Source organism: Oryctolagus cuniculus, chromosome 17 (genome assembly GCF_964237555.1).
Source record: "Oryctolagus cuniculus chromosome 17, mOryCun1.1, whole genome shotgun sequence".
NCBI classification, from domain to species: domain Eukaryota; kingdom Metazoa; phylum Chordata; class Mammalia; order Lagomorpha; family Leporidae; genus Oryctolagus; species Oryctolagus cuniculus.
The window spans coordinates 67439181-67457883 of NC_091448.1; the positions used below are offsets into that span (position 1 = coordinate 67439181).

Consider the following 18703-nt stretch of genomic DNA (forward strand, 5'->3'; position numbering starts at 1 on the left):
TGCGTGGCACACCCATACCCCATGTTGGAGCCCCTGAGGTTGGGTCCTGGCTCTGCTTCCGATCCAACTTCCCGCTAACGCATGCCCTGGGAGGCAGCAGTGAGGACTCAAGTACTTTGGTGTCTGCTGCTCACATGGGAGACCTGGATAGGGTTCCAGGCTCCCAGCTTCTGGCTGTTGCAGGCATCGGGGAGTAAACCAGCGGATGGAAGATCTGTCGACCTATCTCTGTCTCTCCCTGTCTGTCTGCCTTTCAAGTAAACATAAAACAAATTGTTAAATTATATATGTGACAAGGGATTACTATGCAGAATATATATAAACAACTTCTACAATTCAACAACAAAAAACTACCCAATTAAAAAATGAGCATGGGGGAGAGGGCAGTGCTGTGGCGTAGCAGGTAGGGTCGCCACCTGCAGTGCCAGCATCTCGTATGGGTGCTGGTTCGAGTCCCGGCTGCTCCACTTCTGATCCAGCTCTCTGCTGTGTCCTGGGAAAGCAGTAGAAGATGGCCCAAGTGCTTGCACTCTGCACCCGTGTGGTGCACCCAGAAGAAGCTCCTGGCTCCCTATCGACCCAGCTCTGGCTGTTGTGGCCATCTGGGGAGTGAACTATCAGATAGAAAACTCTCTCTCTTTCCATCTCTCCCCCTCTCTCTCTGCCTCTCTGTAACTCCACCTTTCAAATAAATAAACAAATCTAAAAAAAAATTGATCTCAGGCTTATCGCTCTCTGAAACGTGGACATTTGCATAATATTGCTGCACCTGCCGGCAGAGCCTGAGTGTGGATCTGAATCTCATGTCTTAGGTGAATTCCAGGACTGCCCCATCCTGTCGGTACAGGAGAGGGGCACCGTCACCATCACTTCCGCCAAGACTTAATACAACCCACTCTTCCACAGATCCTCAAATACTAATCTAGATGGCCTCTGCGAAAGCTGGAAATGTCTGGGTTTCACTGGCTGCACTTGCTTTTTGCATGATGTACTAGAACTCACACACCCAAACAAGCTATTCTTACAAGGAGTGACAACATCCTCCAAGAATATAGATATTACCCCCACGTTTGTGCAACTGCCTCTAGTTTGCATTAAAAAAAAAAAAAAGACTTATTTATTTGAAAGTCAGAGCTAGAAGAGAGGGAGAGACAGTGGTGAGGACTGGGAGGTGGGAGAAAGAGAGAGAGAGAGATCCTGCATCCCTGGTTCACTCCCAAGATGGCTGCAATAGCCAGGGCCAGGAGTTTCTACCTGGTCTCCCATGTGGGTGGCAGGGGCCCAAGTAGTTGGGTCATCCTCCGCTGCTTTCCCAGACCATCAGCAGGGAGCTGGGTCGGAAGTGGAGCCCTCTGCACACCTGTATGGGGTGCCGGCATTGAGGGTGGGCGGCTTTACCCACTATGCCATAACACTCAGCACTGAGCAGGGCTCTAGGAAAGATCCTAACACTCGGGTAGATCTTTTTTTTTAAATTATTTATTTGAGAGGCAGTATTACAGAGAGTGAAAGAGAGAAAAATAAAGAGATCTTCCATCCGCTGATTCACTCCCCAAATGGCCTCAACAGCTGGAGCCAGGAGCTTCTTAGAGGTCTCCCACGCAGGTGCAGGGGCCCAAGCACTTGGGTCATCTTCCACTGCTTTCCCAGGCCACAGCAGAGAGCTGGATCAGAAGAAAAAAACCAGGATGCAAACCAACGCCCATAGGGATGCAGGGGCCACAGTCAGAGGCTTAGCCAACTACGCCACAGCGCCAGTCCCCCCGGGCTGGGGCCAAACCCAGGAGCTCAATCCAGGTCTCCCACATAGGAGGCATTTGAGACATGGCTGCTGCCTCCGCGTCGTCTGAGTCAGCAGCAGAAAGCTGGATCGAGAGCCAGGCACCCTGATGTGGAACGTGGGTATCTTCATGTCTTAACCACTGGACTAAACCTAGCCTGCTCCAAGGTTTGGGGAGATCGTAACCAAAAAGCCCTCCGATGGCACCAGCCTGGCAAGCAAGGAGGCCGTGGAGAGGGCGAGGGAGAGACGCAAAAGCACTTTTGGGTCAGCGAGGGTTAAGAGCCAGATAGACCAGGACTTGTCCCACTCCCTTCCCCTCTAAGGTGTCAGTGCTGGGAAGAGGTGACTCACTCCCAGGTCAAGTTCAGGCACAGTGTGGGTCTTGTCTGGGGCCAGTAGCTTCCTGGCGGGAGGCCCTTCCTACAGGAAGCAGCTCTGGCTGTGTGGCCCCGTCCCAGCCATCCAGGGGACAGGCCAGGTGTCCCTGCGTGGGAGGTGGCCTGGGGGTGGGGCCCCACCATGTACCTTGTCATCCCCTTCACACAAGTCCGGCTGTGGCAGACCGAGATTACACTTGGGCAGGGCCATGAGGGACACAGTCTTGGGAGGCTTAATAGAGGAAATATTAAATCAATGAAACCTCATTTCCAAGATCGGTTCAGCGGCAGAATCCATTAACCTTATATTCACCCTCTGCTTCCCTCTAATAAAAACCGGGGAGGGGTTCCGAGGCATGATAACTTGTCCGCAGGGTCAGCGTGTGCTATTCAATTACTGCGATTCCGAGTTTCCGAGCTAAAAGGTATACACTCGTTTGGATTATGAAAAGCCAACCCTGAAAGAACACTTCTTTCTCTCCCCACCCTCCCACCCCCGCCCCCGCTGTGCTGGGAACGCTGCACAAACACGGCCACAAGGGTCTGGCTCCGCCAGGGAGGCTGACAAAGGAGGGTAAATCAGCTCTCTCTCTCCTCCTCCTATAAAAGAATCCCCAGCAAAAGGGAACACTAAGGCCACTCAGTACGGGCGCCAGTCTCCGTCCCGTCCCGTCCCCAGGCCAGAGGAAAGACCTGTCAGGCCAGAGTTCAGTGCTCCCCTCCCCCTCCCCGTGTCTTTGGTCGCATAAATGCAAAAAAATAAAACCTGGCGCGGCCCAGAGCTGGGGATGGGGTAGGGTCAAGGATCCACTGCCCCTGGTTGCAGAGTGCCAGCCTCTGTGGTGATGCTCTTGGCCAAAGGCTGGATAGGACAGGGCTGTGGAGGGCTGGGGGTGATTGGATTCAGCTCCCGTTAAACCCCAGCTCAAGAGTGGCTTGTCCTCTGGATGCTGTTGCCATGGCATTGTGGTCTTTCAGAAAGGCTGCCTCCCACCTGGTATAGACAAGGGCCAGGATGCCCTGGAACCTTGACCCTGACAGCAGCGACAGTTCTCTCCTGGACATGGCTGCGCCTCCCACCCGCCCCTCCCCAGCAGTCAGAAACCTAGGGCAGCCCTGCTGGGAGGGGCCTCACAGTCCAGTGGCTTGGCTTCCTGGCTGCTGCTTCCTGCTCTTTGAAGTTAAAAGGTGTGACTTTAGGAGCAGCCCAGCACCAGAAGGAAAAGAAGCCTGGTTTTAGCCTTGCACATTCAGCCTCTTCTGTTTGATGAGGATGAGGAGAAAACAGCCGAATTATCCACCTCTCCGGTGGTGAAGGGGGCCGGGAGGAAGGAGCAGCATTCAAGGGGTGACCAGTGAGGGCCATAGGCTTCTATGAGCCAGGCAGAGGGCGAAACCGACGCCAGCCACCTACAGGGAGCCATTATTGCCAACTGCTTCAGGACCCTGCCCTGTCTCTGGAGAGCCCAGAGAATCAACTCACGCCCTCTCTCAGGGCTGTGTTTCTCCTTCTGCAACTTTGTTTTCTTTTTCCCTTGCCTGTATTTATTTTCATCTTGCTTGAAAGGCACACACAGAGATCTTCCATAGGCTGGTGTGCTCCCCAAATAGTTACCTGCAACAGGTGGAGCTGGACCAGGCCCTAGCCAGGAGCCTGGAACTCAGTGTGGGTCTCCCATGTGTGGGTGGCAGGGACCCAAGTACGTGAGCCTCCATCTGCTGTCTCCACAGGTGCCCTTTAGGCAGGAAGCTGGAAGCAGAAGCAAGGCCAGGACTCAGACCCAAGTGCTCCGATGTGGGATGCAGGGGTCCCAAGTGGCGTTTTAATGGCTGCTCCAAATGCCTGCCCTTGTCTGTGACTTTAAGTACAACCACGTGGTCCCAGAGCCGTTTCCTTGAGATTGACAGAAGCCTGGAGTGTACCATGCACAATCCTTAGAGCTAAGGAGAGGGAGCTGTTAAGTCCCTGCCTTCAGAGGGGATTATGGGAAGAGGCAGACAGGCAGTCGGTCCTGGGATAGTCCAGCTTGGCCTGAGACAGAGGACACCCACAGCACTCTGAGCGCTTGCACACCTGTGCCCTGGTGCCAAGAGGCTGCAGAGGGAACCAACAGACAGCGTGCCAGACAGCGGGCTCTTCAAGGAGGGCACCCAGGGCCAGTGCTGTGGTGTAGTAGGTTAAGCCTCCACCTGCAGTGCCGGCATTCCATATGGGCACCGCTTCCTGTCCTGGCTACCCCTTTTCTGATCCAGCTCTCTGCTATGACCTGGGAAAGCTGTGGAAGATGGCCCAAGTGCCTTATCCCCCTGCACCCATGTGGCAGACCCAGAAGAAGCTCCTGGTTCCTGGCTTTGGATTGGCCTAGCTCCAGCCATTGCGGCCATTTGGGGAGTGAACCAGCAGATGGAAGACCTCTCTCTCCCTGTCTTTCCCTCTCTCTGTAACTCTGCCTCTCAAATAAATAAGTAAATCTTTTTAAAAAGGAGATGGGAGCATACAGAGACAGGCCAGAGTCTGTGACCGCCCAGAGGAAGCACCCATGTCCCTATATCTCTCTCCCCAGCTAGAGAGAGTACAGGGGCAGGGCATGAGACAGAGCAGGATCCCCAAACTTGCTGCATAGAGGAATCACCCAGGAAACATTTAAAAGAATCTTAATGCTTGGGGCCGGCACCGCGGCTCACTAGGCTAATCCTCCACCTTGCGGCGCCGGCACACCGGGTTCTAGTCCCGGTTGGGGCGCCGGATTCTGTCCCGGTTGCCCCCCTTCCAGGCCAGCTCTCTGCTGTGGCCAGGGAGTGCAGTGGAGGATGGCCCAGGTGCTTGGGCCCTGTACCCCATGGGAGAGCAGGAAAAGCACCTGGCTCCTGGCTTCAGATCAGCGCGGTGCGCCGGCCGCGGTGGCCATTGGAGGGTGAACCAATGGCAAAGGAAGACCTTTCTCTCTGTCTCTCTCTCTCACTGTCCACTCTGCCTGTCAAAAAAAAAAAAAAAAAAAAGAAAGAAAGAAAAAAAGAATCTTAATGCTTGGTCCCATGCTGTGCCATTCAAATCAGAACCTGTGGGGCTGAGGCTCAGGTGGTGTTGTGTGCCCAAGCTCCCCGAGCGGTGCTCATGGACAGCCAGGCTGGGAATGCTGACAAGATCACCTCTCCGACATAAGCGGAAGCCAAGGTGAAAGGAGCCAAGAGCCACCAAAAAAAAATGGGGCTCCTGAGACAAACCGTTCCAGAGACGGCCTTGGAAAATGGGGAGTAAACTGGTTCACAGAGAAAGCAGTCAGCTACTAACCAGAGATACACAGAACACCTGCCTTGTAGATAAGCCCCTTCCCTACACTTGCTCAAGGTTAACTAAAAAAAGCTACAAGGCACATAACAACCTATTCCTCTCTCCTAGAAACCCCCTCCCCTAATGTATCCCTTTGACCTAGTACTTTTCCACCGACATTACCACTTTAGACTGCCATACAAGGCCCGCTACTGAAAATTATCCAATGAACTTATGCCAGCCTATAATATGTTAATTTTGTGGTTTTGCCCTTTAAAAGCTGTGTGAGATAGCTGCTCGGGGCTCCTCTCACTTGCTTGCTGCTTGCAGCAGTAGGGGGCCCATTTGTACAAATGAAATAAAAATTACCTCCTGTTCTATTGCATCGTCTGGTCTGGAGTCTGTGTTTCTGGGGTCGTCACAAGAGGACACCGCTTTTGGGGTCCTACAAAGGGAGACGTGGCCTGGAGGTCACAGCCCAAAGGGCAGGGACTCAGGTGACACTGGTCCCAGTCCTGGGCCTGCCGTTCCCTCCGTTTCTCTGGACTGTCGGCATGCCCTGGCAAGCGAGCTACGTCTCCCCGTTCCCTCCAGCCCAGCAGGCCATCGGCTCATGAATACTTTTTTCTTTTCCTTTCGATGATTTTTTAAAATTTTTGTAGTAGAATATAGATAACGTAAAATTTACCATCGTAGCCATTTTAAGTGTGCAGCTCAGTGGTTAAGTACATTCGCTCTGTGAGGGAACCGTCATCACCATCCAGCTCCATGGGACTTCCATCTTCCCCGGCTGCGGCTCTGCCCATTAAACACTGGCTCCCCACGTCTGACAGCCGCTCTGGTACTTCCTCTCTCCAAATCCGATTCTCCTGAGTGTCTCATATGAGTGGAATCATACTTTGTCCTTTTAGTTTTTCTCTTCTTCGTCGTCGTTGTCGTCTTCTTTTTTTTTTTTTTTTTTTTTTTTTTAACAACATGGTCTCCAAGCCAGGTGAGGGTGGAACTTTTTCAAAGATTTATTTATTTATTTAATTGAAAGACAGATTTATGGAGAGAGAGGGCAAGATGAGAGAGAAAGATCTTCCATCTGCTCAATCACTCCCCCAGATGGCCACAACAGCCAGCGCTGGGCCTGGCCGAAGCCAGGAGCCAGGAGTTTCATCTGGGTCTCCCACATGGGTGGAAAGGGCCCAAACACCTGGGCCATTTTCTGCTGCTTTTCCCAGGCCATAAGCAAGGAGCTGGAACCAAAGTGGAGCAGCCAGGACTCGAACTGGCACCCTTGTGGGATGCTGGCATTGCAGGTGGTGGCTTTACCCGCTGTGCCAAAATTCTGGCCCCTGAATTTTTTTTTAAGATTATTTATTAACTTGAAAGACAGAGTTATACACACACACACACACAGAGAGAGAGAGAGAGAGAGAGAGAATCTTCCATCAGCTGGTTCACTTCCCAAATGGCTGCAATGGCCAGAGCTGGGCTGATCCAAAGCTAGGAGCCAGGAGCTTCTTCCAGATCTCCCACGAGGGTGCAGGCACCCAAGCACTTAGGTCATCTTCTACTGCTTTCCCAGGCACATTAGCAGGGAGCTGGATTGGAAGTGGAGCAGCCAGGACTCGGACCAGTGCCCACATGGGATACTAGTAAAGCAGGTGGTGGCTTTACCCACTATACGACAATGTCAGCCCTTGTGTGTGTTTAATATTTGCTTTTTATTTATTTGAAAGGCAGAGTTACAGCGTGAGAGGGAGGAGAATCTTCATCCACTGATTCACTCCCTAAATGGCCAAAATGGCAGGGGCTGTGTCAGGATGAAGCCAGGATCCAGGAACTTCATCTGGAACTCCTACGTGGGTGCAGGGGCCCAGACGCTTGCAGCCATCTTCCACTGCTTTTCCAGGCTCATTAGCAGGGATCTAGATTGGGAGTGGAGCAGCCGGGTCTCAAACCCATCCATGTAGGATGCTGGTGTCACAGGCGGCAGTTTAACCTGCTGTGCCACAGCGCCGGCCCCACCCTTTGTCCTTTTGTGATTGCTTACATCACTCAGCACGGTGTCCTCGGGTTCAGCCACGTTGAAGCAGGTGTCAGATCCCCTCCTGTTTTGAGACCAGTGAGCTGCCGTTGCAGGCCTGTAGCATACTTTGTTTCTCCATTCCGCTGTGGGCGGACACTTGGGTTGTTCCCACTTTTTGGCTATTGTGAGTGACGCTGCTACTGTGAACATGAGTGTGCAAGTACCTTTATGAGACCCTGCTTACAATTCATTTTTTTAAAGATTTATTTTTATTTAGTTGAAAAGCAGAGTTACAGAGAGGCAGAGGGAGGGAGGGAGGGAGGAAGAGAGAGAGAGATAGACAGACAGACAGAGAGGTCTTTCATCCGCTGATTCACTCCCCAGATGGCCACAGCAGCTGGAGCTGAGTTGATCCGAAGCCAGGAGCCAGGAGCTTCTTCCAGGTCTCCCATGTGGGTGCAGGGGTCCAAGGACTTGGGCCATCTTCCACTGCTTTCTCAGACCATATCAGAGAGCTGGGTCGGAAGAGGAGCAGCCGGGACTAGAACCGGCGCCCATATGGGATGCTGGCACTGCAGGTGACGGCTTTACCTGCTACGCCACAGCACTGGTCCCCGCCAATTCTTTTGATGTATATTCAGAAGTGGAAAGGCTGGGTCATACTGTAGTTTTATGCTTAATGTGTCTTTTTAACTTGGGACTAAATGTAATACTTGCACATTTTTATGGGGTACCGTGCAACATTTCAACACAGCATAGCATACATATATCCCATACATGTATCCAATCCAGAATTAGCATTTGCATCCCCTTCTCTGTGTTTGGGCTTACCCAGCCCTCCCTTCCAGTTCTTCCTGCAGTATCTGATACATTGTTGTGAACCAGGTGCCCCACTGTGCTGAGAACAGGAGAATCTATTACTTCCCACCTTTTCCAACCTCCTCTCCCCCACCCCCACCCCCATTCCCACCCTGTGGTAATCACTATCAAAGCTCGGATAGACTTTTTTTTTTTAAAGAATTTATACTTTGAGCATAAGTGTGTTATTTGTCTCCCTGTGTCCAGCCTATACCACTTAACATAACGACCTCCAAGTCCACTCACCTGCGGCAGATGTCAAGATATCACTCTTTTTCATGGCTGAGTAATATTCCCTCGAGTGTTTATGCCACCATTTCTTTCTCTCTTCCTCCCACTGTGGGCGCTTAGGTTGATCCCATATCTTGGCGAGTGGAAACAGTTCCATAGGTATCTGGTTTTGAGGGCCCATCAGGGTGGCTGCACTGTGTACTTTCCCACCTGCCGTGCACAGGGGTTTCAATTCTTCCACATTCTCAGTAACACCTGCTACCTACCTATCCATCCATCCATCCATCCATCCATCTACCTATTTATGGTGATAACCATCCTAATTGATAGCATATGCCACCTCACTGTGGTTTTGATCTGCATTTCCCTAATGCTTAGTGGTGTTAAATACCTTTCCGTGTATTTCTTGGCTACTAACATACCTTCTTTGGGAAACTGGCTGTTCAAGACCTTTTCTAAATTTTACGTATTTATTTTTAAGTTACTTATTTATTTGAGAGAGAGTGCACACAGGCACAAGTGAGCAAATTCCCATCTGCTGGTTCACTCCCTGAATGCCCACAGGACCCCTGCCTGGGGTTGACTGGGAGCCGGGTATTCAGTCCACCAAGTGGGTGGCAGGGACTCAATTACTTGAGCCTTCACGGCTGCCCCTCAGGGTCTGCGTTGGCAGGAAGATGGGGTCAGGAGCCAGGGATGGGATTGGAATCGGGTACTCTGGTGTGGGTTGGGGCTGTCTGAACCGCTAGGCCAAATACCTGCCCATCCCCATTTCTAACCTGGGTAGTTTGGTTGTCAGGGATCATAGATGTTCTTTCTGTGTTCTGGAGATCTGCCTTGTGCCGCATGCATGAGGTGCAAATATTGTCTCCCATTCCATGGGTTGCTTTTCACTCTGTCCATTGTATCCTTTGATGCACAGGAGGTTTTCATGTTGAAAGTTTAAGTTCCCTAGTTTTTTCCTTTTGTTGCCTATGCCTTTGGTGTTCGAACCAGGAAATCACTGTTAAATCCAACACTGTGAACCTTTCCCGCTGTGTTTTCTAAGAATTCTGCAGCTGTCGCTCTTAGGTTTACATCTTGGGATTCATTTGTGAATGTGGTGCAAGAGAAAGGAGAAAGGTTCACTCTTTTTTTTTTTTTTTTTTTTTTTTTTGCATGTGGAAAGGCAGTTTTCCCAGCACCGTTTGTTGAAAAGATTCTCCAGATGGGGGGCTGGCGTGGTGCAGTGGGTTAATGCCCTGGCCTGAAGCGCTGGCATCCCTTCTGAGCACCGGTTCTAGTCCCGGCTGCTCCTCTTCTGAACCAGCTCTCTGTTATGGCCTGGGATAGCTGTGGAGGATGGCCTAATTCCTTGGGCTCCTGCACCCGCATGGGAGACCCGGAAGAAGCTCCTGGCTTCGGATCAGCACAGCTCTGGCTGCTGGGGCCATCTGGGGAGTGAACCAGCAGATAGAAGACCTCTCTCTCTGTCTCTACCTCTCTCTGTAACTCTTTCAAATAAATAAAATAAATCTTTTTTAAAAAATAAGATTGTCCAGGGGCCGGCATTGTGGTGTAGTGGGTAAAGCCACCACATGTGACACTGGCATCCCGTGTGGGTGCCGGTTCAAGTCCTGGCTGCTCTACTTCCGATCCAGCTCCCTGCTAATGCACCTGGGAAAGCAGTAGAAAATGGCCCAACTGCTTGGGCCCCTGCACCCACATAGGAGACCCAGAAGAAGCTCCTGGCTCCTGGCTTCAGTCTGGCCCAGCCCTGATTTGTTGCAGCCATTTAGGGAATGAACCAGAGGATGGAAGATCTACCCCACCCCACCCTATCCTGCCTGTGTAACTCTGCCTTTCAAATAAATAAAACTAAATCTTTGGGAAAAAAAGAAAAAGAAAAAGTTGTCCTTTCCTCTACTGAGTTGGCAGCAGGTTGTTTTGTGTGTGGTGTGAAACAGTGCGCCCATGGCACCTGATACCACACCTACCATGGTTTACTAAATGATGGTCCTTTCTCCCCTCCCCTTTTTCTTTTTTTTTTTTTTTAAGATTTTATTTATTTATTTGAGAGGTAGAGTTACAGGCAGTGAGAGGGAGAGACAGAGAAAAAGGTCTTCCATCCACTGGTTCACTCCCCAGGTGTTCGCAACAGCCAGAGCTGAGTCAATCCAAAGCCAGGAGCCAGGAGCTTCTTCCAGGTCTCCCACGCAGGTGCAGAAGCCAAGGACTTGGGCCATCTTCTACTGCTTTCCCAGACCACAGCAGAGAGCTGGATCAGAAGTGGAACAGCTGGAACCCGAACCAGCGCCCATATGGGACGCCAGTCCTCGGCCAGATCTGTCCCCAGTGTGTGTTCCCTCATGAAAGCAGCCCCGTTGGCTCTGCCCATCTTGCTTGGGAAGAGAATGGGGGAGTCTGGTCTCTCCCCTTTTCCTGCCAGCACCACCCCTTTCTTCGAGGAGAATGTAAACCCATCTCTCTTTCTGATTCCACAGAAAAGGCGACAGACGGCTCCTTGCAGAGCGAGGACTGGACACTGAACATGGAGATCTGTGACATCATCAATGAGACCGAGGAAGGGTACGTGTGCCTCGGGCCAGGGGTCTCTCTCAAGCCCTTGGCGTCTCTCAGAGCCTATCAGGGCCCAAGGGTAGGAGTTTGACTTTTTTTTTTTTTTCCAGACTGTTACCTTTGGCATTAAATAAGCTGACTTTTTTTTTTTTTTAAGTTTACTTCCTGAGCAATATAGAGATGGGTATAGGGGAGGTGGGGGGGGGGTCTTCCATTTGGTTTGCTCCCCAAATGCCTGCAACAGCCAGGGCTAAGCCAGGCCAAAGCCAGGAGCCTGGAATTCCATCTGGTCTCCCATATAAGTGGCAGCGGGGAGAGGGGTGGGCCAAGCACTTGAACCATCATCCGCTGCCTCCCACAGTGCGTGTTCATCTCTCGGGGTGCGTATTAGCAGGAAGCTGGATGGGAAACGGAGGCGGGACTCAACCCCAAGCGCCCTTTGGAGATACAGCTTGCCCTGCTGCTCCACGGTGCCTGACCCACTGTTAACTAATTGCGTGTCGTTTCCCCATCCATCCTTCTCCCAGCTTCCCTGATGACAGTGCTCAAGGTGGAGCAGTGGTGACCACTTTTAATCCCAAGTGGGGAAGGAACTGCCTGGTCCCCTGTCCCTGGTGGCGTCTCTCTCTGCCCCTCCTGCCTGTCCCCTGCCGCACCTTGGCAGCCGTGGGGCTGTCTCTGCCCTGGTTTGCTGGGTGACAGGGCCTCTTGAGGGAGGGCCAGGGCATGGTCAGATAAGGCAGGGAATGAGGGGGCACACATGGCACAGGCCGCTGAGCGTTTCCAGCTGTGTAGACTCAGCCTGTAGGGTTGCGTCTCACGTTCCCACACTGCTGGATCTCCCAGGTTGCAGGCTGTAGCCTCCCCTTCGCTCTGTTTGTCCTGTGGTTAGCCCCTCTGCCCACCCCACGGGCACTTTGCTGTCATCACGCTCTGTGAACTGCCTCCAGGGTGGTGAGGAGAACAGATGGGAGAGGAGAGTCCCCAGGGGGCACCCAGAAGCACAGGCCGTGTCAGCACCAAAGCGACTCTGGCTCTGACTTCCGGTGAAGCCTGGGCATGGCCCGGCCCTTGTCTCAAAGAGACCATGCTGTCCGATGCTGCATTCAGAATGGCCTGGCTGGAGGCAGGCCCCGTGCAGAAGTGAGAAAGACCAGGCAGGAGCTTAACGTCCTCATCCTGGTGGGGGGCAGGGGTGGTGGCCTTGACCGAGGGGATTCCGATTCCATTCTGGGTGCCTCTGGGAGGGAGAAGCCAGTTGGGGGCTTGCTGGTGTGGGAAGTGAGCAGAAAGGGCTGCACAGCCACAGGCTGGAGCCACCACTTCCTAGGTGGAGCGGGCCGGGGACAGAGCCGCCAGCTAAGCTCACAGGGCAGACAGCAGCATCAGGAGTGCACAGGGACCTGTGCTGTCTGTGAGCTGGTGGGGGAGGGTTCCAGTTAAAGGTGACACACTTTGCCTGCCAGTGGAGGTGGTCCGCTCAGGGCCCAGGCACGCGGCCACTCACAGGTGGCTGCTGGTGCAGTCACTCGGCTCGGACTGCCCACCATCCTCCTGGGATGTTTTCTTCCTCGCGGCCCCTGGGGATCAGCGGGGGTGGTGGGGGGTATAACGGCTCCAGGACGCCAAGGTTAATGGGCCAGCCCACCCTCAAGCGCCCCCTACAGGCTCAGAGGAAGAACAGGCTTTGGGCTGGGCCCCCAGGCTGACAGCAAGGAGAAGCGTCCAGCCGCTGAGGGTGACTTGAAAAGAGCCAGTGTGTCTCTGGGCTGAATTCCTGGGCGGGCGGGCAGTCCAGGTGTGTGGCTCTCTGACTTCCACACCTCCCCCTACCGGCCCACGTCTCTTTCTGCCCCCTTTCTGATCTTCTGGGGAAATGCACAAATACCCAGAAGGCTCTGGGCCAAGGAAACCCATGGCCCCAGGACCTTCCTCATGCCAGAGGAGCTGCCTGCACCCTTAGCTTCTGCTGCTTTTTTTTTTTTTTTAAATGCAAAAATCCTGCCGCAACACCAATTTGAAGCCAGGAGCTTCTTCCGGGTCTCCCATACGGGTGCAGGAGCCCAAGGACTGGGGCCATCTTCTGCTTTCCCAGGCCACAGCAGAGAGCTGGATGGGAAGTGGAGTAGCCAGGACTCGAACTGGCGCCCATGTGGGATGCCAGCACTGCAGGCTGATACATCTGCACGGATGTTGGAGTCTGTCTGTCCCACCACGCCCCAGTAGAATGAGCTACACCAGGGCAGGACTCCATGCCTCAGCCACCTTTTTAGCCCTAGCACCTCACACGGTCCATCCATAATTGGCTGTGGATAAAAACTGGTTCAGTAAGCGGATCAGGCGGGGAAGGTGCTGAGGCACTCAGTCTGATGAGGAACACAGGCCTGTAAATGACACAGTCATAGCTCAGCCTGGGCCGTGCCGAGAGAGCCAGCCGCAGGCGCCGTGGAGAGGCCCCCCGTAGCTACAGAGAGCAGCCCGCCCGGTAACAGCCGGCTGGCGGCAGCCAGAGGCTTCTTGGAGGAGGTGATAGTGGAGTGGAGTCTTGTTGGATACCAGCGCATCCGCAAGGTGACAAGGGAGGAAGGTGGACTGCCCCAGGTTGGAGGGCAGCGTGCGACATGAGCCTAGGACACAGCTGTAGTGGGGTGAGGGGTGTGTCCCTTGGACCCATCCATCTGGGCTGGCATCCTAGGTCCCTAGTCACCTGCCCTGGGCTCCAGGGTAAGTTACTTCATCTCCCTGTATTGTGGTTTTCCTGTTCAGAAAGTGGTTACCATTTGTGCTAGGGATCAGACAAGGACTCAAGGAGTACAAGCCACTGGCTATGTGTCCCCACCTCTGTGCCATGGATGTGAAGGTTCACTCCCCAGATGGCCGCAACAGCCAGAGCTCCACTGATCCAAAGCCAGGAGCCAGGAGCCTCTTCCAGGTCTCCCACATGGGTGCAGGGGCCCAAGGACTTGGGCCATCTGCTGCTGCTTTCCCAGGCCATAGCAGAGAGCTGGATGGGAAGTGGAGCAGCCGGGACTCGAACCGGCGCCCATATGGGATGCTGGCACTGCAGGCGGCGGCTTTATCTGCTACGCCACAGCGACTCTGGTTTGTGTTGCGAGCCACCTTGGGAATGATCTCTCGGGTTCACTGCCTTTCCCTGTGGATCATTCCCGGAGCACCTGCCCCGGTCCAGGCCCCAGGCAGCCCCCAGCAGCCCTGGAGGGAAGAGGCAGCCTCGTTTCTTTGATCTAATCTTATTTATTTATTTATTAAGTTGAGAGAGCGTTCATCATCTGGTGGTTCATTCTCCAAATTCTCTCAGTGGCCCTGGGGTGGCAGGAGGCCAAAGCTATGTGGCAGGACCCAATCCCAGCTCTCCCATGTGGGCGACAGTGAGCCATCAGCACTTCCTCCCAGGATCTGCTGGCATCTGGAGCCAGAGCTGGAGTTCCAGCCCAGCCAGACCCTCCAGGGTAGGGGGCGTGAGTATCCCAGCCTGGCGTCCGAACCGCCAAGCCACGCACCTGTGCCTGATGATTATTATGAGGTAGAGAGGTAAAGGGAGAGAAGTTCTCTGACGTGGGTGGCAGAAATTCAGTCACCCCCAGGTCTGCATTGTCAGAAAGTTAGAGTTGAACTCAAACCCAAGTAGTCCAATATGGGACGTGGGCATCTTTCTTTCTTTGACAGGCAGAGTGGACAGTGAGAGAGAGAGAGAGAGAGAAAGGTCTTCCTTTGCCGTTGGTTCACCCTCCAATGGCCGGCACACTGCGGCCAGCACACCGCGCTGATCCGAAGCCAGGAGCCAGGTACTTCTCCTGGTCTCCCATGGGGTGCAGGGCCCAAGCACTTGGGCCATCCTCCACTGCACTCCCTGGCTACAGCAGAGAGCTGGCCTGGAAGGGGGGCAACCGGGACAGAATCTGGCGCCCCAACCGGGACTAGAACCTGGTGTGCCGGCGCCGCAAGGCGGAGGATTAGCCTAGTGAGCCGCGGCGCTGGCCCAGGACTTGGGCATCTTCACCAGCTTCTTAGCCGCTCAGCCAATCACCTGCCCCACTCCTGAACGTTAAAGCTGAAACCCAGAGTGCTTTGATCACAGGCTAAAGGCCCCACAGCACAGCAGGAAGGACTTGTGCCAGATGTGGGCCCAGACTGCCCTGGCTGCTGCCCCTGGAGCTCTGCCTGGCCTTCGCGTATTTATGGAGGCTGGGGGGTGCAGGTGGGTGAACAGCCTGCAAGCCTGTCTCTGCGCTTACCCTATGTCCAGGGGTGAGAGCACCCCCTGTCTGACCAGTACTGACACCCAAGATCCCCTGTGTCTGTCCTAACCTCTACTTACTAACCTGGAGCGCCTGGGTGAATAATCCCACTTGGGAACGTTGTAGACCCTGCGTCCCAGCTCAGACCTGCCTAACGGGGGCGCACACATGTGGATGTGGGCCTGAAATCACACCCCTGGCAGATCTGGGTCGTAGGTCATTTCCACGGCCGTCTCTGCCCTTTCCCGGCTCACTGAATCTTTGTGCTCCAGCAGCTAAGCTGACGGGCACAGAGGAGGCACTGGGAGAGGCAGCACAGAGCAAGGTGCCAGCCGGGGGGCTCGGGGTGGCCCGGGAGGGGGCAGCCTGGTCCCCCTGGGGTTGCGAGGGGAAAGGAGCCCCACTCTGCAGAGCAAGCAGGGAATTCAGTGGGGCTGGAAAGAAGTGGGGGGGGTGGTCTCTTGAGTCTCAGATGGTCCAGGGAGGAACCCTGAGGCCTTGGGGACTGCCCTCGGGGGCCTGACCTCTCTGCTGAAAGTCTCTGTGTCTGGCGCCTCACCCCCCACCCCCACCCCGCCCCATCATTTCTCCCGCACTGGCTGAGCTACTCTCCCTCCTCTCCTCTCGGTTTCTGATTCCACGCTGTCTAATCTGCACAGCCCCTTGAAACTCGGCAGTTCCTCCGACACGACTTTGATCCTGTTCTCTGAAGCTTCTCCCGGGAGATGGGGGGGGGGGACGGGGGGCGAGGGCAGGGGGAGGGGAGAGGAATCCTCGCTCTTGTGCTCACCCACACTCTCTCAGGGGGCGCTTCCTGCCTGAGGGGTCGCAGCCCCGTGTTTATGCCTCCGTGGACGTTCCGCAGGGGAGAGGGGTGGCAACCGTGGGTCACGGCGGGGGGGGGGGGGGAGCGGTGGCGTGGGTGGCCACGTCCAGCACATGCCTCAAGCCAGCTCCCTGAAGTCCCACAGAAGTCCCACAGTGCCTGTTGCAAACCTGCTCGCCTGGGGGGCCGCTCCCCTGCAGAGCCCCTGACCCAGGAGCCAGGAATTCTTGCAGGGCTCCAGGTGGGGAGTGGGAAACAGTGGGGGAGGGGGCTTCAGCAGTATCTTCCAGAAGCCTTGCCGCTGTGCGTGTCTCTCTCTCTCTCTCTCTCTCTCTCTCTCTCTCTCTCTCTCTTGCTTGGGCTGCTCAGCAGAGTTCCACCCTCCCCTTGTCTTCTCTCAAGCACTGGGAGGGATTTCATTAGGTAGCCAGAGCATGAATGTCTTAGAACTGTACGGATAGGAGGTTGCAGACCTCAGGCCCTTGGGTTAACAGCCCCTTGTGTGAGAGCCTGGGGTGCCCTGAGACACAGGGTGTTGGACCATCCAGCAGCAGGGGCTTTGGCCCCTGGCCCCCAGCTTTCTCGAATCCTACGTTAAGTAGCATGATAGACATAAGATTACCTTCAGCAGAGATGCTCAGAGGGCTGGCTGGGGCCCTGTTCTTGGGCCTAATACTCGTTTAAGGAGGAATCCAGTCCAAGCTGCCCCATCCGTTTGCGAACAAGGTCTGTTGGTCAACCGGGAGCTGCCTGTAATTCCATGAGATTCCATCTGGGAGGGCCAGTGTCATGGCACAGCAGGTTAAGCCATGGTTAGGGACATCTGCATACCCTATCAGAGTGCCTGGCTACTCTGCTTCCAATCCAGCTTCCTGCTGGTGGCGCCTGGGAAGGCAGCAGAGGATGGTCTGTGTGCTGGGGCCCCTGCCACCCGCACTGGGGGAAACCCAGATGGAATTCCTGGCTCCTGACTTTGATCTGGTCCAGCCTTAGCTATTGCAGGCACTTGGGGGAGTGAACCAGCTAGTGGAAGATCTCTCTCTCTCTCTCTCTCTCTCTCTCTTTTTCTCTCTCTCCCTCTCCCTCTTCCCCCCCCAAATAAATCTTAAAAAAAAAAAAAAAGATTCCCTGTGGAGATGCACATGGGATCTCTTATGTACAACACATAATCCCCTGGGCTTCTGGGAAAGGAACTCCATGGAATTTAGAGGACTTGAACCTCCAGGCCTGAGGCCCTGGACCTTTGTCATCCTTTGCCTGTCTCCTGGTATCTCTCTGAAAACTCTCCCGGGTGTATCCCCTACCCCAGTGAGTTAGTTACTGTTACAAACAAATAATACTTGCACTTCATGCACTATTCAAAAGGCCTGCAAAAAGAAAATTCAGAGAAAAAGGTCGCCCCACCCCCACCCTACCCCAGTTCCCCTCCTCTGGGACAGCCTCCCTGTGTGTGCTGTCCTTTTGTAACAAAACCAGCACGCCTCAGCCTCAGGCACCCTGTGCAAAGGACTTTCTGCACCTGTCTCTGAACTTGACCCACAGAGGTCCGTAGGGACCTCCCGGATTCCTCTCTGCAGGTGCACAGTGTTCCATGGCATGAATGAGCCCTGATTTCATTCCCTGGACCTGTGGCCTTGTCTGTGCACTTCCACGCTGCTGCGGATAACCTTGTGTGTATCCTGGCTCACGCGCGTGGGAGTGAAGCCTGCTGGGTGGGTGGGGGTGCTGCAAGGGTCTTACTGCGTCTGCCCTTATCTGCAGGCCGAGGGACGCCATCCGGGCCCTGAAGAAGCGGCTCAACGGGAACCGGAACTACAGAGAAGTGATGCTGGCATTGACAGTGAGTGCTGCTCTCTGGGGGGGCACTGTGCTCCTGGCCTTGCCCTTCTGCCACTGGGCACAGCCTGGGAAAGGCTTGGTGCCGGTGCCACTGGAGATGAGCTGAGCCTTCCGGTAGGGCCCCGGGGTTTTCCTGCCCCTCTCTGAAACGGAGAGTGTGTGGCACCAGAAAATGAGGTTTGGACAGCACCACTGGGTACAGGTGCCCAGAGCAGAGGGGCCAAAGGCTGGGAGGGAGTGCCCCCAACCTGCCGCCAGCCTGCTCTGAGACGGCTCAGCTGCCTCTCTGGGTGGCCACCCCCTTTATAAAAATGTCACCAACCACGCCTTCCTTGTGCCCCCTGGAACTGTGCTGAACCAGTCAGATGTACTGCAGACCCCTGCCTTCCAAAACAGGGTTCCTTAAGGGAAACTGAGGCTCAGCAGTGGGGGGCGGGGAGTGGGTGGCGGTCCAGAGACTTGCCCAGGCCTCACAGCTAGAGAGGTACTGAGCAGTGGATTGTTATTAAAACCTGGGGTGGAAACTTTGCTACAGAGGTCCTTGAAGAAGTTAGCAATAGCACAGAGGAGCAGGCCGGCCCGCGCCCCTATCCTTAAGCTGTCAGGGAACGAAATGGAGACTTCAGGTGTTGTTTGTATCTTGAAAGCCGGCCGTGGCTCAGAGGCAGTGGAATCTGGGCCAT

General features: G+C 54.4%; 1 protein-coding gene across 1 annotated transcript in view; it reads left to right on the plus strand.

Moving 5' to 3' along the window:
* Window positions 1-18703, plus strand: part of LOC138846338 (TOM1-like protein 2) — a 96389-nt gene that overhangs the window by 64623 nt on the left and 13063 nt on the right. The window contains exons 2-3 of the mRNA XM_070061766.1: window positions 11021-11105; window positions 17943-18021. Coding sequence (XP_069917867.1) covers window positions 11021-11105; window positions 17943-18021 — 164 coding nt within the window. The remainder of the gene's footprint in view (window positions 1-11020; window positions 11106-17942; window positions 18022-18703) is intronic.